Source organism: Plectropomus leopardus, chromosome 13 (assembly GCF_008729295.1).
Source record: "Plectropomus leopardus isolate mb chromosome 13, YSFRI_Pleo_2.0, whole genome shotgun sequence".
In the NCBI taxonomy this organism is placed as follows: Eukaryota; Metazoa; Chordata; class Actinopteri; order Perciformes; family Serranidae; genus Plectropomus; species Plectropomus leopardus.
In genome coordinates this window covers 5555271-5579338 of record NC_056475.1, presented here as the reverse complement: position 1 = coordinate 5579338, position 24068 = coordinate 5555271, and the positions used below count along the sequence as shown (strand labels likewise).

The 24068-nt window shown below is 39.4% G+C and overlaps 1 protein-coding gene across 2 annotated transcripts in view; it reads left to right on the top strand.

The window, feature by feature from the left end:
- spns2 (spinster homolog 2 (Drosophila)) overlaps positions 1 to 14295 on the top strand; it is a 94229-nt gene extending 79934 nt beyond the window's left edge. The window contains exons 12-13 of one of the 2 annotated variants that reach the window (XM_042499776.1): positions 1158 to 1194; positions 11840 to 14295. In XM_042499776.1, the coding sequence (XP_042355710.1) occupies positions 1158 to 1194; positions 11840 to 11854 (52 nt within the window). In that variant the 3' untranslated portion in view covers positions 11855 to 14295. Of the gene's footprint in view, positions 1 to 1157; positions 1205 to 11839 lie in introns of both variants that reach the window. The other variant, XM_042499777.1, reaches the window with a different exon arrangement.
- The last annotated feature ends 9773 nt before the right edge of the window (positions 14296 to 24068 follow it).

Sequence of the window (24068 nt, the reverse complement as noted above, 5' to 3'; positions counted from 1 at the left end):
GACATAAAATTACCTCAAAAAAAGAATAAATGGCTTGAATAAGACACAAAATTACCTCCAAAAGACCAAAAGTACTACTGGAAAGACACAAAATAAATACAAAGAGACACAAAACAACCAAAAGAAGACACAAAATACAATAAAGAGACACCAGTGACCAAAAAAGACAAAGAATTACCTCAAAGAGACCCAAAGGACTACTAAAAAGACACAAAACCTATAGATGGGTTAATCATACACCAACTTGTCAGATTACATCCAGGTGTATATATGTAAAGCAAACACAACATTGCATACCTCACATAGCAAACTAAAGACCTCTACAGAACTGCAGAGATTTGTACTTCACATTGCAATGAAGAAAAACCTCAAACTTGAACAGCAGCAGCTGTTATGTAACAAGCTGCAAACAGCACCTCAGGGACCAAGAGAGATGACAACATCCACAACTTCGTACAACTAGGGCTGCTTCATGACTGTGATATTTATAGATTTCATTCACGCTATAAAGCCCCCAATTTATAAATTCCCTGTGACTTTACACAACGCTTTGTGGCTTTTTTCCCCCTCCTCTGAGTCTGTCCTCAGATACTCAGTGCTATTTATAAAAGGCGCGGAGCTGAACGAGTTACTCACTGGAGCGCGCCTTTCTATTTCCAGCCTTAAAGAGTGCTTTAATATTTCTAGGTTGTTAGCTTTTTTGGGCTGCAGGATTGCCATTAATAGCTCAGGTTCAGAGCATGCCCCCCCCCTTCCCACACATTCACCCAGTCCACATTTACACGTAGTGATGTGGGAGAGCAGAGCTGTCTCTTCTGCCATGCCAGTGCTCTTTGACTACAGATTCAGTGTGGGTCAGGGCAGGCTGAGCACTGCAGCCTGGAGGATCAGCAGATCTGACAAACCGAGGAAGACAGTTAGCATGTGATGAGTGAAATTAGGAGGAACTGGCGGAAAAAGAGAATAGGGCAGGCTGAGCACTGCAGCCTGGAGGATCAGCAGATCTGACAAACCGAGGAAGACAGTTAGCATGTGATGAGTGAAATTAGGAGGAACTGGCGGAAAAAGAGAATAATAAATGTTGAATTTAGTTTAAGAAGATCTGTCTGAAAGCATTTGTGCATCGCTGACGCCTAAAACTGTTCCTCTCTCCGCAGGTTGAACCAGCTGACACGACCCCCCTCCTCAGTCAAGGTATGACCAGGTAAATTGCCTTTTCTCCTAAAGACGCTTTTACACTTTAATGCTTTTCACATCAGCAGTTTAAGTGGCTGTTCACAAAGAGACGGTCTTGGAACATCAACATTTATAGCTCTCTCTTGTCTCATTACCTGGGAAGCATCATGTAGAGCTCCTCTCATTAGGAGGAACAAATATAGGAAAAGTTTTTAAGGACTTTAAGGACGCTGTGACCTGAAGCTATCCAGAGTTTAAAGGGGAACTTCAGTATTTTTCAACCTGAACTCTATTTTCACATGTTTTTGTGTTTAAGTGACTAATGGAAACAACGTTTTTTAAAATTGGTCCAGTACTGAGTGAGAGCAGTGCAACTGGAAACCACTAAGTAGGTTCTTATGTAACCACTCAGGGCACTTTTGCGCTGTCATCTTATGTCCAGTAAAAATGCTTGTTTTTGTCATTAGGCGAATGCCTATTAACCCTCAAACTGCGCAAATTAAAACTGCAAATATAAAGTACACCTAATGGAAACACATCACTTTCAAAAGAACTCCCATTTATCACAAAAATCTTTTACGCTTGCATGAGGTGGTATTTCAGGAGATTCGGAATAGCAAAGAATTGCATATTTTGCAAAACTGCAATGGAAACACTGTTTTCACTTTTTTAGGTCATATGATTCTATGACTATGCACTTGTCAGTAGGAACTGACTCCCTCTGGCATGATGCAGCAGGCATGCACTGCATCGCATAACTCTTTAAAAGCTGAGCGGATCATCTGGAAGTTTTACATAAACACTTGGAAAATAATGACGGCTCGTGCAGTGGCTGCAAGAGAAATAAACCTGCTAATGTTATGAAGATCCATTGCCATGCTTCTTGAAATGTTATTGCGAGAGAAGTCGCATAATATCACTCAGTGGAAATGCAGTCATCTTGCAATTGTGTTTTATCAACATTTTCGAAAATATTGGTTAAGTTTTGCGCAAATCTGTAAAGGAGACCCTCCTACTGTCAGACAACCTCTAGAAAGAATCCCGACAGAGATAGACCTTGTTGTTAAAGAGTAAGATCTTTTTTGTTAAACCTGATTACCCACCAGACCATTTAAAACAGGTCAAAACAGTAATTTAAGCATGTATAGAACCAGCATAATTTTACATCTAGGGGTTTATTTCAACTAAACCAGAGTTAGAAAGACAAACCAAAACGGCTTTTGTGACTTTTAATTTGTTTCTGTCATCTCTGTATAAAGTGTGTTTTACAAGAATTAAATGACCAGTCATCTAAATGAAGTTTGGTGGGTTAGGTGATAGCTAATTTGGGGCTGTTTCTGGTTAAATAAAAAAGATCTCACTCTTTAACAAAAATGTCAGTCTCTGCAAGGATCTTTCCATAATGCTGTCAGACACTTTGAATAATAATATGAGCCTGTCAGTGGCAAAAACAGGTGATTTTAGTGAGCGCAAACTGCACATTAACATTACATACTCTTCAAATTCCAAAAGATGTTGTCTCCATTAGTCACTTAGACACAGAGACATGGGAAAACAGGGTCCAGGCTGAAAAATACCAAAGTTACCCTTAAATGGCAGCCTAAACGCTGGAGGTGATAAACATGAAGATACACAAATGACTGATCTATGATCCATTTCCCGCCCCATTGTGCTCGGGGAGTGTCCAGGCATTCTTGAAGTGGTGGTTATTTGACCGACTATCTGGCCTCTTATCAAGAACTGAGTTGCCTTCCCTCCTTCCTGCCTTTATCAGACTCACACACATGGTGCAAAACCTCTCTAATTATTAACCGAGCAAAGAAAAAAACAATAATTGGCAGCACACCAGCCAACTCTGAACCATAGGACAATGGGGAGCTACTGTAGTCGCCGGTTAGAATAACGAGATTAAACTCTGACTCACTGATTAGAAGGACAAGGAATCTGTTGTGACTTTTTTGTAAAGGTTATCATGTTTAGCCAAAAGGTCAAGGTTTTACTCCTTCCTAATCACGTCTTTGTAACCCTATCAGGGTTTATTTGTCCTACAAACATCCGTCAAAATACTGTATGTACACAAAGTAGGAAAAAATGGGTCATACATGTGTGTACTGCTTGCTTTATTATCACCACCTCTCAATAATGCTCTGTGTGTGTCTTCAGCGGGACATAGAGAAGGGCAGAGTGATAACTGTGCGACACACAAAACACTCTGTAGCTCTCTTTAAAAATAGTTTATTTAAATCCTTTTTTTGTCTTGGTGTACAAAGAACAAAAAATGTCAAAAGGTTTGATCATACGCTCGCTGCTCGAGTTTTTCATGATAAAATTACACCAACTTGTGAAAACCAAGAAATTGAGGTGTGTGGGATTTCTGTTAAATTTCAGTTGAGGAAGCAGTGTGTACTGCCAGTTGCAGCTCCCTGCAGTATTTGAAGGTAACAGTCAACTTTGTGGAAAAACTGAACGAAGGTGCAAATTCCTGCAGGCGGAAGACAGGATGATCCCGTGAACAACAGAAACACTTTTTATTATTGCAAAGTATTTTATATTTCTTAGACTTTTTTTTACCTGAAAAACAGCCATTAGCTTTCATTTATTTAACTTTAGAATGAAGCAACTACAAATTTACGGAGCATCCTGTTGCATGAATAAATTACTAAACAGGCCTACCAGGCAATCAGAATTCGACAAAATTGCTTAAATAAGACACAAAACTACCTCTGAGAGATCAAAAGAACCATTAACAAGACACACAATAACCACGAAGAGACACAAAAGAACCACAAAATGACTACAAAGCCACAGAAAAGACACAAATTTACCTCACAGAAGGATGAAAGTGCCTTAATAAGACACAGAATTGCCCCCAAGGGACCAAAAGGACAACTAAAAAGACACAAAACAACCACATAGAGACACAACCACAAGTAGACACAAAAATACCTCAAAGAGAGACAACATTGCCTTAATAAGACACAAAATTGACTACAGGAGACTCAAAGGATTACTTAAAGGACAAAATGTCATTGTGTTCTGTCTATCAATCATAAGTCAGTTATGACCACTATAAAAATGCTTTTCTTTATGCATTTAATGGCTCTGACATCAAACATTTGACCATCGGCCGATGAAAAGCATTTTAAGGTTTAAGGTCCAGCTTTATTGTCTCATTGTGCAGTAATGTATTTTATTACAACATGGAATTGGATGCAATGGTGCAATGCAGTTCTGAAAATCTATACACAAGTAACAGTAAAATGACTCCCATAAAACAATAACTTAAGTTAAAGTGAAAATAAAGTTCCTGGTTGATACATTTTTCAAAGTCACTTTACATTTTAATGTTTTTTAGGGTGTGCAGGCTGGTGCAAAACTGTAGCAGTCCGTCATTTGTTGTTTGCTTTGTTGTTATTTCCCTCTTCCCAGTTCATTTCAGCTGGATGTTACAGTTCCTCTGAGTTGATTGAAGGGTAATTCAGATCACCTGTTGCTACTCCTCAGTATGAATTGAAAGCAGCTTGGTGCATTGTCCCTGTGAGCCAATCAGGGTGTGACGACGCCCTTTCTGAGGGCATAAGAGAGGTGGGGAAAAGCACACTCAGGGCATTCTGATCGTTCCCCAGTCTAATGCAGACCTCATGTTGGCAGATATTGTTAGCCAGAAACTCTTGTCTCTGGGCCCTGTGAGGCTTCTTTCCTGTCTTTTGCTTCTCTATTTGAGAGCAATTTTGTGCTTTGTGAAATCTAGGTGGAGGGAATATTAAAGAACACCTTTCCACCAGGTTGCCTGCATCAGGGCAGTCTTTACACCATGGCCACAGTGCCTGCATGGGCAGCATGTACGTCTAGCTTCCTGAATAACAGAAATGCTTTCAAGCATGTGGTGTTAACACAAATAGCACTGATGCTGCATAGCTGCCTGCTGCAATGAGCACTGCATTTCCACAAGTTAAGACTGGTAGTCTACTAATTTGTGGATGCCATGCAAAGCACTGTATTGTCAACAACACTGTCCAGCAAATATTCAGAACTGAAAGCCTCCTTTAACAAATGGAGGGGTGCTGTCTACAGAAATGTTGTCTGTGGGCTTTTATTTTGAACCACAAATAGGAGGTGATGAGTTCAAAAAATGTCTGGGACAGATATAGCAATGAAACTGTGACAAAAGGTGGTATGATGCTTATACAATTATCAAAGACCATTTTCATTGTCTATATTTGCTGAAACCACGTGCATCACATGAAAAAAGGCAAGATTTTGAATCTCTAGACAATCTGCCGCAGAGCAGCAGCTTCCTAAAAAATAGATAAATAAAAACTTTTTAGTCATTATTAGTCACCTCTGATTGGACAATGAAATGCAAAGATTTAAAAAAACTCATAAATGTAATAATTAAGGAGATATATTAATGGAAACACAACCAGTAAACAACATGTCAATGTGTAAAAGGAACACATGAATGTAGTTGTTTCTTGCATCATTAGATTTCTGCAGGCAGCCAAATCTGCAGTGTCAAAATAACCTTTAATGTACCACTAATGCGAGTGTTCCTACACTTAGTGCTTGCAGCTGCATCACCACATAACATAGCCTAACTTTACTCATCACATGCAACTCTGAAAGCTCTGCAAGTTGATTTGCAGTATGCGCTGATAAATAGCAGGCGCCAGCTGTCTTTAAGGCAGGAAATCAGTCTTTAAAAAGCTGCACCATGCTTTGAAAAATAGCCCGGAGAAATATCAAGGATACACAATTTGTAGTTAATGGGCTATAATATGCAAAACTTCCAGTGTGGCCTTTTACTTTAAGTACTGCAATGTCATTACTGCTGGCAGGGCGACATTAGCATGCACGGCTAATGACAGGTGACATGAAAGGCTCCCGCATGGCTGCCACACAGATCGGGTTTCAGAGGCAGTTTGTGCTCTCAGCCTGAGGGTTTTGTCAGCTCTCTGTCGCACACAGCGGCTAAAGCATTTTCTCCCCGCTGTCACACAGGGCTAATTATAGAGAACAGTGATTACAGCTACATGAGGTCAAAGTTGAATATGCCTGCGAACTGATCATTTCAATTCTAAAGCGAACTACCCAGGCGCTCTGCGGTGATTGATTTTTAACAAATTTGTTTTGGAGGATAATCCAATCAGTGGCGGGCAATATTTCCTCCCTCGTGTCTGACTCACCGATCAATACAGTTCACAGTTCATCTGCTTTTTAGTGACAAGTGTTAAGTCTCGTTGCTCTGACTGCTCCTCCCAGAGGTGCTGCTCTGAGGTACACTGTAAAATCTGACAACTTGATCTTATTTAAGAAAAATTGATTGCCATTAAAAAAGCTAAGTAGTAAAAATAAGTATTCTTATGTTGTGTGACCATATATTAGGGCTGTTAATGCATTAATCACCACAATTAACGTATTCATTTTTTTTTATCACTTTAATTAAAGACAGACATTTCCATCTTTAAGAGGCTGGAGTGATGATACTGGCATCATATGAAACTAGAAGGCGTGTGGAATTAAACGCTCGAAAGCTCGCCTAAATTTTAGCAATGGAAAAACAACATGGCCATTTCGGTCCCTTGAATTGCTTTACCTTGTTAACATGGAATTCAAAACTGTTTTGTTATGCAAGACTGAGTCTGAAACAAGACTGGTGCTCGTATGAAACAAACAAAATCAAACAATCAAAACAAATTCACTTTGAAGCCTTGTAAAAGATCCTAGAAAAAAATAGAAATATCCAGACTAAATCTCTTTCTCTGAATTGAGATGTCAACATGCTGTTTTATCACAAATATCAAAACACAATTAGGCAACTTACAAAATACACCAACCATTCAGTTAAGTCTGACTGACTTGGTGTACTTAAAAACTTAAGTTGCTATCACTAATAAAGAACGAGATAATTCACTCGTCATGTGTGAGTTGCAAAAACTGCACAATTTTGAGTAAATACAACCAAAATTTAAGTGAACTTAACAATTAGGTATCAAATATATATAAATTAAAAACAATAGTTATATTTCCTTATCTTTATCAAGGCAATGAGTTTCCTAGATGTACAAAAGTGAGCTCAGCTTGTGAATTTGCTGCGTGAAATAAAGAAAGAAATGTAGATACATGCCATCATGATGTGCTGAGGTATATTCAGAGGACTGTTTAGATTACAGGGAAAAGTGTTTGGCTCTGAGTAGAAGTGTAAGTGATGGAGTGGAATTTAAAGGAGGAGAGAAAAGACACATGACCGCTGAATAAACGAGGATGAAGAGAAGCAGTAATCGCCTAAGCTGTTATACATCGCAAGCTATTAATCTCCGCTGATGCAATCCCAGACGGAGATCAGATACACTGAGATCCAATTAACTTCCTCTGCAGGAGGAGCCGGCCTCAGCTGACCAGATTCACCCGACACTGCATGATAGCTAGAGGACATCCCCGAGCCGGGGGCTGTCAAAAGATCAGCGTGAGATCTGACAGCGGAGCTTCACACTCATTTATTCAGTAACCACAATTCCATATTACACGGGTTGGAAACTCGCATCACGAGGCAAAACTCTGATTCAGTCACCGCTGTCCAAACTTTAACTGTTAGGAGTGTTTATACAGCTGCAGGCACATACTTTCCAACTTCACACTCTTATCATTCAACAAAAGCTTTGAGTCCTCAGTCAGCAGTGCCGAGTAGGTTCATGGTGCCGGGGAGGGCAGTGACCACAGACCACACACACTTACATCTACACACACACAAGTTCATAGTACAAGCTAATTTGGCCCAAATCAGTTTGTTTTGGGGTTTTTTTTGCACCTGTGTGTCATAGTTTAGCTTTTTCCAGAGTTGTTTGGACAAAACTCCAGACATTATGACAGAGGCATTATGTTTTTAGGTTGTCCATTTGTTTATTTGGTTCATTTTGTGAATGTGATATTTCACCTTGATGGAATTTCCTTCAAATTTGGCACAAAGGCTCACTTTGACTTAAGGATAAACGGATTCGAATTTGGTAGTCTTAGGTCAAAGGTCAAGGTCACTGAGCCCTTGTTTGTCTCATTCTAGTGAATGGGGTATCTGAAGAACAGGTTGAAGGAACTTTTTCAAATTAGGCACAAACATCAAATTGGACTCAAGGATGAACGGATTATGCTTTGGTGGTCAAAGGTGCATCCATCTCATTGCTTTTAAACCAAAATCTCATGAACACCTGAAGGGAATTTCTTCAAATTTGACACAAACGTTCACTTGAACTTAAGAATGAACTGCTATGAGTTTGCTGGTCATAGGTCAATGGTCACTGTGACCTTGCATCCGTCTCATTCTCTTGAACGTGATATCTCAAGAACACCTTGAGGGAACTTCTTCAAATTTTACACAAACGTCCACTTGGACTTAAGAATGAAATGATTAGAATTTGGTGGTTGAAAGACAAAGGTCAAGGTTACTGTGACATCATAAACCATGTTTTTGGCTATAATTAGAGAATTCATTCACCTAAATTTCACACAAATGTCTATAAGAGTATGATAAGGTGATAAGCTCCTCCAGATCTAAAGTATAACCAGGCTTCACCTGCACAACACCAATTAGCAAATTCTCATTGTCTTTTTATCAGTCAAAGTTGAATTACACATGAACACACTCCGGTTAATGTTTCTGTGGCATTTTCATTCGAGGTCATTTTGATGACAGTGCTCGCCTCCCCATGTGTTAATGTTTCACCAAAACAAGTTCACCTTGACACTTTTTTTGCAAGGGCACTATCGCTGCATCCTGTGCTTAGTGAAGCCTAAGATGACTGTGATTAGTTTAAAAAAACAAAAACAAGCCACAGAGCATTTATTTTCTGCGAATCTGCTCTTCCAGACCTTTTTTTCTTTATTGTGGCCGAAAGGGTTCACAATAAGGATATCATTACAAAATCTATAGAAAATTTAAAAAAAAAAAAAAAACTTGAGGCAAACATTACTTTGTTTATTGTGTGTTTTTTCTATTTTTTTGGTAAATTAATTATATTCAAAATATTGTGTGTATTGAGTGTAGAGAGATGTAAAGACAGTCTGTAACTATAATTATACAAAAGTGTAAAAAATTAGCAGTTACACCTAATGGACAGTGAAAAGGAAACCAGATGGTGTTGGGGATGGGAGACAAAACGAGAACAGAAAGAAATAATTTAAGAGGTGCCGCATTCTTACATGATATAATCATATGTGTATTATCGGCATTAATATTTCATTTTCAAATATCACAGTTGTTGTCAGTGCTTTATCATGATGCTTCCTCACTACAGTAAAGTATCTTTGGACTCATGCAGCGATCCATTCACTGCTCTCTCTCTGTCGTTCCTCGAGTGAGAAGCCAGTCAGATCCACAGCAATGTCAGTGCTCACGATTCGCATCTTCGCAGCCAAAAACCACTACAAGTCGGTCTGATTAGAGTTTTGTTCGCTTGCCAGACCAGTCGGACCTCCCCTTTGCTTGAGAAGCCAACAGTCTCCAGCACAGCAATAGTGAAGCTGCTGAGGAGGAGGGCGGCCAATCTCGCACATATCAAAGCATTCACAGCTTTAATTATCTCTGTGTCACGCTGGCATTTGAGCAATTTAATTCTGAGTTTGGCTCATAAACAATTCACAGTTTACGGCAACAACTGACACTAATAATTGAGGGAAATGCTTCGTCCCAGAGAGGATTGGATCTGCAGCTACAGAAACAAAACACATTGTTTTTGAGAATCCTCTAATCCTCCTGTTTAAGCTATTACCCTTGTTTGTATGATGTTGTGTTTCGGGAGCACAGCAGTGAGTCTGCATGTGTGTATTTGTGAGTGTGTACGGATATGTCTATTTAGCACACTGTGGGTCTGTGGGTGTGTGTGTCAATGTGTGTTTGGGAGTGCGGAACATCGCTCCGCTGAGCTCTCTGCACTAATCCCATTGTAGCAGCAGTAGTAGCTTGTGTACTGGAGCATCCAGGGCACCTTAATGACAGAGCAAAAACAAACAACAGGACGCACCGCCATCTCTCTTATCCAATCTGAAGAGATGATGAGGACCTGATGGTCTAATCTCCAACCGGAGTGTAGTTGTCCCCTCTGGGGTTGTATTTTCCCCTCATATGAGCTTTGTTTATGCGGATTTCAGCAGCTGGAGGAGATTTTAAAAAGTCAGACTGCACTGTCATAAACAAATAATACAGTTTTTTTATGTATTTCTTCATGTTGAGATTTTTGTGCTTACATGAATAAACTAGAGAGCCACTCCAAGAGCGCAGATCTCCAGTCCTCTATGATATGCAAATCTGCAAGTGCAACCATTAAATATGCCTGAATTGCAAAACTATTAGAATAATGTCAAAATACAGGTGTGCCTCATTGAAGCCTCATCATCTCCACTGAGAATTTGTTATGTAATTCTAAAATACTTCATATACTTACATACATTAAAACAAGAAAACACATTATTGTCATGTACATATGAACAAATATTAAATGCTTTGCCTAGACTGAAATAAATATGGCAACTTGTTGCCAAATAAAGATCAAAAAACTGCTTGTTCACAAGAAAGACATTCTTGCTTTGGTCAAATTTATATTAATAAATGTGGTGGAGTTCATTAAAGTGAAGTCAGCAGGAGTAAAATTAGTTGCATGTGGTGTGTGTATTTACATTTCATGGTTCAAGATAAAAGGCTGTTACAGTTGTACTAGTTCTCCCATGAAACTACAGAGTGCTTCATAATGACTGCCTTCCATTTTAAGTTTGCCCAACCACATCTTTTGAACATCCGTATAAGAATACAGTTTATTGCCAAGTAAATTTTCACATACAATGAATTTGTGCTGATGTATTGGTGCATAACATAAACATAGTGCGAGAAAATTTAAAGGAAATAAACACTGCAAAAATTTTAAGAAATTGCTGCAGAGGCGAGTGAAAGCAAACTTTTAGTTTTTCACTGCACCTGGATTTCTGCTGCTCCACCTGTGCCTACAGTACACTCTGCTTTCCCAGAGTTTGGTGCAATGCATAACCAAATGGTATTAATATATTTTCCATTAGCGCCCCTAATGAACGGTCCAGCGCCAAAAGATACAAAATCAATACGTGGCAGCAGATGTTGTTATCATGGTGGGTGACCACGAATAAATGAACGTGTGGGGAAACCCTCTGAACACAGAATAGAAGATAATAATTATAAATGTAGAACAAATGCATTAATACATGATATTTACAGTATAGAATATAATATTTTTTTAATTAAAATGAAAGAGCAGTGCAGTTTCTAGTGGTAGTTTGTGCAGAAATGTGAAAAATTGATCAGAGGTTCACAGTAAGAAGTCTAAAAATCTAAAAATGTGCAATGATCAGTTTATATAGTCTTAATTTTTGCAAAAATCTGCATATCTGGAGAGACAGCGCCTGTGTGGCCTACAGCATGCTGTTGTACAGATTGGGGGTGTCTACATTAAATAAACTGTTATGTGTTAGTATGCATTGTGCAGGGAAATATTTAGGTCACAGGCTGGTCCTGGTGTGCAGGCGTTATCAGGAAGGTCCTAACAGATGGCCCAGGAGCTTTCGACCTCAACATTAATTACATGAGAATGTCCTGTGGCGAGACCGGACTCTAACCGCACTATTTCCTTCCCTTTCTCCCTTACAGGTGACAGCCACATGAGGAGCAATCTGAAGGAGCAACCAAACCCAATAAGGATGACAAAATGGAGATTAAATAGTGGGGGCAACTGATCTTTAAAAGCACGTCCATGTTTTCTTCACCGCCATCACCTCCACGATCATCCTTCTCCTTATCCTTTTGGCTCCTGCTGCTCTTTCTTTCTACACTCTGGTGGAGGCTGCTCAGAACTGGAATGAGGGAGCGTCTTGCCCCTCCTTGAAATGTCTCTAAATCACAGGTCGGTTAGAAAGCACACAGCAGTGTGCTGAACCCGGTCGGCCGACAGCTGGTGTCCTCCTCACCTCTGTCTGCCAGGATCCTCTGAACCTTCCAGGGAGGAGGTGGGGTGGCAAATCCCCTGTGACCCCTCCAACTCCTGATGTCATACTACTGAATGCTGACCATGAACCTGCCCTGTCTGTCTGCTTGTCTGTCCAACGGTCTATCTCTATGTGTCTGTCTGTCTGTCTGTTACATCGGCTGTCAATCTGCACCAAGTGCCATAGCGTCATTACATTCCTTCAGACTTTGCACTGACCACCATCCACCCTCATGACTTCACCACTGACTATGTTTACATGCACATTAGAATTCAGAGGAGTTTGATTAAGCTGTTTGCATATATTTGCTAGACAGCAGAAGCAGCTGCATTTATAAACTGCAGCTATAAAGCTTCTTCGGTGTCTTTTGCTCCACAATTTGGTCTGCACTGTAAACAGACAGAAGCTGTAAAATACCAAGTTATGTGGAGAAAGTCATGCAACTGCAGAGAAATCAGTCTGTAAGTGTTCCATCTGTTCAAACAAGCCTCCAAACAATGTGACTAATATCTGATTACTCTGCACATCTTAAAGGAAAGTTTCACCTGCAAAATTAGCATCTGCATGTCAGTGACTCACCTTGACTTTGTGAGGAAAACTTTGTTTTTATCACATGCCTCCGCAGTGAATCAATCTGTCAAATGTTATCTATATAGCACCTTTCAAACATATCAAATGCAATTTAAAGTGCTTTACAGTTTAATTGAAGAAACAAAAACAAGAACAACATCGGAAATAAGCAAAATTGGATCTTAAAAAATAGAATAAGTATATACCATAAAACTGTGATGGTAAGACATGACATAAGAGCCAGACTAAAAAAGATTTTTAGTTTATATTTAAAATTATCTATATTTCCAGGTCCTCTCATATCCTCCTGTAGGCTGTTTCAACATTTTGGAGAGTAATGGTTAAAAGCAGTGAACGAAGAATCCAAAAAAGTCGAACATTCTTTATAAATTGAAGTAAACGTGACCATGTTAAAAAGCAACATATTTACGTCAAAATATCTATAACTGCACAAACTAATCATGATCAAATGATCATTTTGCAGGTGAAGCCTTCCTTTTATCACAGTATTAACAACATTAACTTCACATGTAAATACAGTGTTTACACAATGAATGCAGTATTCTCATAAAACCGATGGAAGTTTGTGCTGTGCATGTAAACATAGCCGTCAAACCAAGAGCCAAAAAGTGTTACTGTCTAAAGGTCAGTGAATCAGCCTTAAAATTGGAGCTTTCACATCAACAGCTGTTTCTTTTGACCCCCATATTTTTTTTTTATTTTTTAGCTTTTAGCACTTACATCAGCGTAGACAGTGCCAGAGAACATGACAGAGATGAGAGATTTCTGCACATTATTATTTTTTCACAAGTTTCTTGTGGTTATTTTTGTTGTTATTTTTCTGTGTGATGTTGGATATGAAACTGGAGGTTACTGCCTATGATTGTTTCAGAAGGACGATGATGCAATCGGGGCGATTTGAAGCGGACACTGGACTATATGTATTTTATAATTTATGATGCTTTTCCCAAACTTTGATGAAATGCTACTCCTTTGACTTTTTAAGGAGTAACACTTGTGTTTTTGTGTATATGAGAAGCAATACGAACATTTTTTGAACCAACCTTTTTATCCACACTGCCTTATCAGTGAGCTAGGTTTCTCTTTAAAGGGGGTAGCTCTCTGGTGGTTGGTTTTGAATTTCTGGACATGACACCCACACAAAGTCGCTTTTAATGATGGATTCCAGTCCAGTCTACGCCGGTTACAATACCAGGCATTGTGAAAAGAGACCTTTCCCCCTCGCAATTGTAGATATCCCATTCCACGATTAGAAGAAAGGAGCTTTGAGAAGAGCCGGAGTCACAGTCATCAGTTTATTACTGAGGGGAATCAAAACCCCAGACAGGAACAGGAAATCCTTTCGCCCCAGGTTAGACTGATGGCGAGGAATCCCCCTTTGAAACCAGAACAGCGTGTCCTCAGATGTCACTGCAGGAGCTAAAAAACAGAGTCCTCTTCAATACCCGCAGAGGAGAGTGACAGAGAGATTTACTTACAGGGTTCCCACAGTCAAGAAATTCCAGGAAAAGTTATGGAATTTGAAAAAACTGTTTTCCAGGTCTGGAAATGATTTGGAGTTAGCAGAATGTTTTGGAAAAGTTGAAAGGCTATTGTTAAAAACTACAGAAAAGCTACACAAAATAAGTTTTATAAAATAATCCTTCATATTAAATCCAGTGCTGCGCTGCGTGACCGTTAAAATGTCACTAGTATCTTGTGATACATAGACCAGACCGGTATTGCATCATTATCGAGGTAGTTCCCCTTTTTGGGGGGAAGAAACATACTATCATGTATAGTATATGTATGTAAACAGAAAAATGCTTTTAAGCGTGTAAGATGCGTGAATTCCCAGAGAATAGTATTTACTTTGTCTCCTGTAAAAGTAATCATCATTACTTAATTCTAATCTGTTTATCCTAAAATTTTAATTGTAATATTATTAATTAATATCATGAAAACAAATTGCTAATTTGCATCTGTGATTTGATACAAAATTGCAAAAATATTGTGTTGCGATGCTGTATTGCTTCTTTTAACAAGAAATAGATGTATAAAAATGTGCAAAAAGACTTTTGAAAAAGAATTGCATCGACATCTATATGATCTTAAGTTTCTATGCCCCAAAAAGGAGCACAGTCTCGACATTTTGCAAAGTGACTGCACATTACCGTCTGGTCTTTTGGCATATGCAGCTAGTTGGCAGTGGGAGCGTCTATGTAGGAACCCTGTACATAAATAATCAAAGCAAACAATTGACAGAACTTGATTTGATTCTCTTTGATGACAGTGTTTGTAATTGTTTAAATTTAACACAAAACCCCACAAAGATGGGAAAAAAAGCCTACTTTAGCTAGTCGCTTGTAAATATTTATCATTTACAAGCAACTCTGAAGGATTTTGTTGTGTAATACTTGGTGGATACAATTTAGCTGAAACCTTGAAGCCACAAATGGAGTCAAAGGTTTTAAAACTGGTGCATAAAAGGGGAAAAAAAAGCACTTTGCAGACCTCCAAGAAAACACAGGAGGAGGAGGATGGAGTGACCTTAGTGGAGGAATAAAGGGAAGCGTTGAGGTGGTTCTTGTAGCATCGATGTGTGAGCATGACTCACTGGCTGTGTGTGGGGTGCTGTGTGGGCTGTGTCCTTGCTGCCAGATCATTAGCTTTAGCTTCTCTCCAACTGCGTGGAGCTCTCTGAATGTGATTCTGTCCAACCTGACGTGTTTACACACCTACATCTTCTTAATGAACTAAGCTTCTTACCTTCCTTTTGTTGATTTTCTTAATGTTACCAAATGAGTTTTTTTTAATAACTACAATAGAGATATATATATAAAGCTATATCACGCAGCAACTTTAATATATTGTAAATGATGGCTTGGATGCAATGTATTTATTTGTTTGTTACCATAATGAAGAATAATCTATAAAGGGAAGTTTAAAGTTTGATTATACCACACTTTGTTGTATGTCTTTGGGTTTAGAAATGTTTGTTCATCCTTTTGTATCACAATGAAACAACACAATACCTTTTTACATCACTAAGATTCGTCCTGTTTACTGTGATCACCAATTGGACATCTCACACACAAAAGGAACCGCAATGTGATGGATTTAAGACAACGTATTGGTCTCATGTTTAGGGTGCAATACTCTGCACTCATTTTTGTAGCTCTTGTAAATGTTTTTTTTTTTTAATTGTTGTTGTTGTCCGATCAGACCATTTTGCACATTTATTGTTCAGGGATTTATTTGAACCATAGCATCAACTTATCAGCCTCTGTCGCAGAGGTCTGTCACTTCATGTTTCAGTGCAATATGCGCTGACATGTCATCTATCATAAGAAGGGACGTTGGCTCTGGTCAGATGGGTCATGAATTGCCAAATTTAGTTGATTTAGCACCAATCCTTTAGGAGTATAAGTCTGTTGTATCGAGTAATTCTATGTTAATAATCACTGAAGTGATGTATTGAGAATGTGCTATTTCTTGTCATACAAGAATCATGTATAAAGAAACCTATTTCTGATGTTGAGCAGAAAACAGAGGTTATTTTTTATTTTTAGAGCAAGCCAATACAAGTGTAGAGAAATCAAAGGATATTATTGTAGAACTGAACTGTGATGCTCCCTCAGGGGGTTGATAGAAAATGTACATGTCTGTAAAGCAAATAAACCTATTTAATCACTTCATGCCAGTGTGTTTTCTCTCTTTCTCTTCTTTCTGTCAGCCATTTATCACAACCCAAATAAATGCTGGAATTGTACTTTAAATGGATACGTTACATTTGCAAGTTATTTATGTAGCAGATACGTTGAAACTTTGGTTATTGTATGGTTAGGTTACAGCACAGCAAGTTCCACAGAGTATAAAAAAATACCACCTGCTCTTTTTGAAACTATACCCAGTGGAAAGAGTGTAAAAAACAACCATGTTTGGGGGCTAAAAAGCTGTTGGAAACACAGTTACATGTCCTTAAAAACACTCATGTTTGGGGGCTAAAAAGCTGCTGGAAGAAACAGTTACAGGTCCCAAAATAAACACCCACATTTTAGGGCTAAAGAGCCGCTGAAAACTACTAGCGATGCATAAATTATTTTTATTTTGCTATACGCACCACTTTTGAGAATTGGATACTGGTTTTTCTCCTCTCCTCATCTCCGTGGAGGCTTTTAGAGCTTGATTTTTATCACAATGAGAGAAGGTTGGAGTTGAATGAAGTGCTGTATTGTTCAGGTGCACTCAGGCAGGTCTCAGTTTGCATAGTAATCTTGCTGTCTGCAGAGTGTTTTACAGATACACTGACACATCACAGACATGACACTCTGTGCTGTGGATGCAGTGGAGAAAAACACATAATATTTACCTTCACAGGAAATGAGGAAGTCCACAGTTAAAGGCCCTCTGTGTGCCTGCGTTCAGAGTTACCTAACATGGCAGCTAATAGCACTAATGGACATGTGTATGACAGGGCTGCACAAACACAAAGAGTAACTGCATTTGACAAAACAAGACTTGAGATGTCGACTGCGAGGCCTTTAATTAGAGAGACTTTAGAGAGGGCAGCGTTATATATGAGGGAGAGGAAGCTCAAAGTGGAGAATTAGTGTTTGGTCGGTGGACGAGCGGGAGAAACCAACACCCTTTCCCACAGTCAGACCAGTCCGTACCCCAAAGTCAGGCGCTCCAATCTCAAAGTCAACACACCTAGTCATGCAGCAGGCAGGAAACTCTGGGGCGTACACAGGAAAAGGGGAGCCATTCTAGCGAGCACTGGAATTTCCATTTGCACTTTGCCACTTAAACTCACAGAGGACAAACTTTGTTCAGCGGGGTAAATTTAGGTTGAAAAATAGCCGCCGGTGGATGTGAAGCTTCAAAATGTCAGGTTGTTCGAGGTTTAAAAGCAGCATTGTTTAGAGGCCATCTATTTTTTAAATGTTGCAGTGCACTGTGAATCACAGTGACCTGTAAAGTCAGCTTTCAATTCAAGTAAGAAAATAAACGTTTTTAATGCTACAGAGGCTTAAATTAAAAACCTAAAATGGTCTCTATCATAAATAAAACGTGAAACGGTCTCATCATGGCAAGCAGCATGTTATTATAAAGTTAGAACACAATATATTTATGTTGTGGGTGACAACCACAATCATATTTAATTACTCTGTGACATTAAAATCACAGTCTAACAAGAAACAAGCCTCAGGAGTTTGTACATTTGACAAAAGAAATTATGTATTTGATTACAGCCCAGTTGGCAGAAGAAATGTTGGCATTTGTACATTTCTGCAAACCAGGAATACTTTACATTTTCACATTTCATACTAATCAAATCATTGTTTCTAATGTGATGTAGTATATGAGCCATTTTGAGGCAGAGGAGATGCCTGCAAAGCTGCAGAACACCGTTTGAAACCAACAAGCAACAACACCAGTTGTTTGAGTCATCGATATGTTTCCAGTGGCTTTTTAGTCACCAAATGTTGGTATTTTTTGGTGATTTGTACTTGTTTTTCCACCAGAGATAGTGCCAAGAAAAAATGTGTTTTTTACCAAGACATCACTGTTTCCAATCGGGACTGTGTCACTAAAACTGAGTATTTCAATCCCATCCAATTGTGCAGTCATTGCTGCATTTCCTAATCACATAATGACACAAAAATCAGTTGTGTTTTAGAGATATTGCTGTGTTTCCAGTCAGGATATTGCCATAAAAGCGGCTGTTCATATCGAAACATTGCTGTGTTTCCAACAGGGATAGTGCCACAAAAAAAGCAGTTGTGTTTTACTGAGACAACTCTGCATTTCCTGTTGGGATTGTGCCCCAAAAACTGGATAACTTAAGCCAAAACGTGATCTTTTACCATCTATTACCAAGTCATTTTTGGGCCTTAACCTAACCACACATTAACTACCGTGTTGTTGAAATGTAAAGTTACTATGGCAACATTTATTCTGACAGTTGTCTTCTTGTTTCCTCCTGAAAATGTACCCCCTTCCTGAGTTGTACTAATGGATTTCAGATGGTCAAATTGGTGCCTTACTCTCCTTGTCTGAGTTCTTTACAAAGGTTTGGTTGCAGGCAAAGACGTCTGTATAATTAGAGTGACCTGACAGTTAATGTGGAGTTACCATCTCAGCACAAATGGAGGTCAGGGGGAGAAACGGAGACATAAAAATTTGCCTCTCTGTAAAAAAAAAAAAAAAAAATGAATAAGAGGTATCTGTAGTCTGCGGTATCACATCTCCACTGTGAATCTCTCACCTTCCCTCTGCTCACACCTACCGATTTTTCCAACCTGCTTTACACTGCAGAAACCTTCACCAAAGAAAGTGTGGTGGAAACATCGCAGAAGTCTGTGGTGTGGGTTTTTCATGTTGCCCTGATGTGAATATTTTTATCTATGTGTCAATTTGTGATCCAGGATCTAATCCAGTGAGGATCTGTCACACCAAGAGTTTTAATACCATTTCAGGGTTGAATTTATCTGTTTTTGGTTTACAGCATTTGAAAATGCTAAAACATGGATGAAATATTAATTGAATGAGCAAAGACTTGGGTACATGTTGTACTGTGTTAAGACAAAGATGCAAAGCGACAAACCAAGTCATCCATTGGCCCATATAGCACATATATCTCAACATGATTGAACATGAGGGATTAAAAGGAGAAACAGAGAACAACAAATGACTCTCCAGGCTGTCAGTGCAATTGAGGAGAAAAGGCAAAAATAGCTCTTTGCTTCATTAGAGGTTCGCTTGAGGCGGGGACGTGCTCAAGTTTTCAACCACTGTCATTACAAGACGACACGATGGAGCGAACAACCTTCACATCACTCTGATGGCAACAAAACAACACCAATGAAGATGTAAACTACAATGAAGAGTGAATGGAGGATGCAGCAAGAAATACATTAGATTTCTAGTCAACATATGTAGTGTTTTCATTACATGTAATCAGTTTCATCATTATATATGAAAACAAGGAAATCTCTTCTTCCATTGACTAGCTACTAGTGAAAACTACAGATGGGACTTTAAAAATGCATATTGTCATTCGGGTGGCATCATCGTCACTTAAGAGCACGGCCAGGTCAGGTTGAAATGCTGCCAGTACCAACGTAATATAAGGAGCATGAGGGCGCTTGAAGGGCGGGCAGGAGGGAAGCTAGATGGGTTGAACACGTGCGGACTTTGATGCTGGAATTTGGTGTTTGCTTCCCGTGTAAAATACAATGTTTTTTTTCCAAACCTATCCATGCAACTCCTTGCCCTAATTCTAACCATCTGCGACTTTGCCGTCTAAACTTACGTAAAGCAGACACAGAAGGCATAATATTTAGATGACGAAGTCCACTGACAAAGATGCAACATGGGAAAACTTAGGATGAGAACGTGTTGCACCACCGCAGCCACAGCAGCGGCCGAATCCAGGATATTCTGGCTTCATTTTTGTACAGTGGGAGAAAGTTGAGACTGTTGTTCATATCTATAGACAGTCAGTAATAAAATGATCAACCAACATATTAATTAACACTATTAATAAAAGGTCCATGTGTCTATCATCTAATCTAACTGGTAAAATAAAGCCAAAAGCTGTTTTAGGGAGAAAATGAACAAAAATTCATTGTACAGTTGAGGTGCCAGATTTGTTGCTTTGTAGCTGAAAGACTTTCCTCGTCTTCTTCCCTCACTGTTGTCGAGCATCTCGTCTTTGAGCGTCTCTTCTTTCATGTGTGAATGAACAGCCAGGCCCGAGGAGCCAACTAACCCTCGGCTGTCAGAGTCTGCATTAATGCATGGCTCCGCATGCGTTACTGTGTCATTAAAGAAGCTGACACATGTTCCAGAGGAAGCGTGAGATGTCCTCCTCCTCTTTACTGTCTGTCCATGTGGAATGAATAAGAGATGTGCTTCATGGTGGGCTGAGCAATGTCAATGAAGGACCAGAGGATTCAAGAAGACGTGAATGGCAAGTAATGGTCAGGCCTGCTGTCGTAGTAGCCACGATGGCAGAAGACGTCATTACCCCACAGCCACTTCTAATGATCACTCCTCGTCTCCCATCAGGCCTTGAAGCTTCACTTCAAACTGTGCCAGTGAGGTCCGATGCAACGAGGGCTTAATCTGATTTGCATGCTCGCTAACAAGGATGTGATGTAAATTGACAGTGGAATAGTGTTACCGCGACTGTGCTTGTTATATGCCGCAGTGGGTTCAGCATCCCGGGTGCAGCAAGTGTAAGTTATGAATATCAGAGTTTTCTGAATTAAACATGAGCTTACGCTTGACTTGGCAAAGAGTGAATGATGTTGGTTGGCTTTAGTTGCTGTTTTTAGCTCAAATGAGTCCATATTTAGAACCACTGTTTCCACTGCAGCATAAGCTGATTCAGAAATACCTCCAAAGGCTATTTATGCGTGCGCCCGTGTGCGCTCCGCAGCATCTGCATTCATGTGTCCCACACGTGAGGCAGGGAGGGAGCTTTGTGAATGACTTGCGTGTATAGTTCAGGCTGAGGCGATGAATGGCAACAAATCTGTGTGAATGGAAGCAGAAGTATGTATGAACACACTCAACAAATAGCCGTCTCTTTCAGGTGTGCAGCCCACAGAAACAGTGACACACACGAACAGATCAAGCAACGCACAAGAACTTCAGATGCACAGAGGAAACCAGTCTCCTGCAAGGGGTCAAGTGGGTTAATTTCAGCATTTGTCGTCATTAAATATGCATAGATAAAGAAATTAATTCAAGGCATTTCTGTTATTTTGTGCTGTGTAATTAAAAGCGCTTCACTCCAGGAATACATTACACAAACAGCTAATATTAGACTTCCCAGGGTAATTAAGTGCTCTCCAATGCTGCTGAATCAGTTATGCTCTAATACTTTGCAGTAGTTGATCTGAATACCTGCAATGCACAAAGTCCCATTCTTCAAACCAGTGAACGGCAGCCAAACGGTGGCTGAATGGTGGCCAAAAGACAAGTTAGACGAGCATCAAGCCCATATGTCCAGATCATACACTGTTTATAAAGATGTGTCCCCAATTAACCCTGCAATGCTTAAGTAAAGCCAACATTTTTGGAATACAGACGTTGCCATCAACACCACCCAATTTGTTACATATGTTATAATCCACTTAAGTCAGACACCAGTTTTTGTGTCTAAAAAGCCACTAGAAATACAGCGATAACTCACCAAAAAGCAACCAGATTTGTTGTTTGTATGTCTGTAGCTTGGCAGGTAGCTCATGCACCTCACAAAGAAAAAAATCCAGAAATATGCTATGAGACTTCAGAAATGTTGATATTTGTCTAAAACATCCAAATGTAACATATTTGTGGTGTCAAGAAACATAAAATGCCAACCATTTATTCTGCTGACTGGGCTGTCATAAATAAATTTTCATGCATAGTTAAGTTTTGGCGAATAATTGGTCACTTATTTGTCTTAAAAAAAAAGTCAGAGTTCCCCTGTCTTGCCTAATAAAGCATCAAAATGAACTCTAAACCACTGTAATTTTTTTCCATTTTTTTCCCGTTGCGTTGTCATTACGTTAATGAACACATACACCATATGTGTCTTTTAACCTTTCTTATATGATATTATCCCGACATTGCTCTTGCCACACTTAAACTAAGATGATTTGCTTCACTCCAGCTTCTTTTCATGCTGCTGTCTTCGCTCACTTTCCTCACCTCTTACACAACCGGAGGAATGAGAGCAGGGAGCTGTTAACCACAAATGAATGAATGTCATTGAGGCGGCGCTGCGAAATGAGTGATAAATGGGGTTGATAGATTATTCATGATGGTAGGTGACCTACCAGGCTCTGCATTCTGTCAGACAGCAATGTTAAAATGGACTCAACCTTCAGATCAGTCCACCCAGAAAAGTTGTGTGCGTTTTAATTTGTGCTGCAAAAATAATCTGAGAGTTAAAATCTCGTATCATTTCGGATGTAGCATGATTGAGTAACCTAACCCTGTTTTTCCAGCCTCAAAGAACAGACACATTCACTACCATATGTGAAAGCACATGCAGGTTATGCACTTCCATTGACCTCATTCTCTAATTTTACCACAGGAATCACATGCTCAAGCCTTTCACATATGGCGAAGAGAGGGAGGAAGAAGATTTATTTTTTCTTGGGAACCTCAGGAAACGGACTCGAATTCTATCCATTCAGGAGCACCACATTCCAAATGGTGCTTAAATCCTAAGATCCTATTTAAGGAACATGACAAAAAGAAAAAAGCAAATGCGGAAAGAGAGACGTGAAAATAAATAAAGGATGGGAGCACAGAAAATAAACTAAAGGGGTTGGAGCCACATGGATATAAACTATTATTACATCAATTCTTGTGTTTATCAGTCTTATTGCATTTAAAGCTAACTTGACTTTGAGTTCCTTGACCTCTTTTTGGCAGTAATAATGAATAAATAATAGACCAAATCACTGTGACATTGCGTTAACAACAATAATCACTTGTGGGTACACAAATGGCAATTGTTTTGAATTGCTGAGATTTCTGCTGTCGTTTTCAGCTTTAACTGTACTCCACTGAGAATCCCAATGTTGAAGCACAACTTCTTTTTCTAAATACAACATTTCTAAAGTCCAGAAGAACCATGATATTAAATAGTCTCCAGTTCCCCCGCTTTATGGTCTCATGCAAAATATCTTGGTAATTTCAAACTTTTCTGGCTTCATGCGCCACTGAGCAACATTCATAGGAATGACCAGGGCCCCTCCCCCAACACTGTATCCATCACTTTATCTCTTTATACATTAATGGTGGCAAATGACTGGAGAATTAGCACCACCCATTACTTATCTACAGAAACCATGTCCCAATATTCACATAACAGCAGTGGATGAAAATAAATGGCATTAATTTGCATTTTCTTTTGAGGATTTTCTAAAAGTTTGTGCTGCATTTGGATGGAAATCTGTCCTCTGCTGTCAGTCTGCAGGCAGGAGATCGTTAAAGCAACTGGGAACACCTGAGGGAGATCAGAGGTTATTTAGGTCTGGCTGCAGCTTCTCTCTGGTTGCTCTTCACTTTGCTGCTGCAGTTGCAGTAGTTTCACTCCACTGCCTTTTGATTTCTTTATGTTGATTTTTACACAAAGGAGCACAAAAAAGCTCCTCAACTCAGAGAATAGATAGAGAACACAGAGTTGAGACTTATTCAAGTTTTCTTTTGGATCTTATTGTCATCTCAAGAGCTGATTATTCAGTACAAATAGAGAATGCTGCAGTGAGAGAGGAAAAAGAGCATTTTAAGATCTTGGGATCAGGCTGAGACAA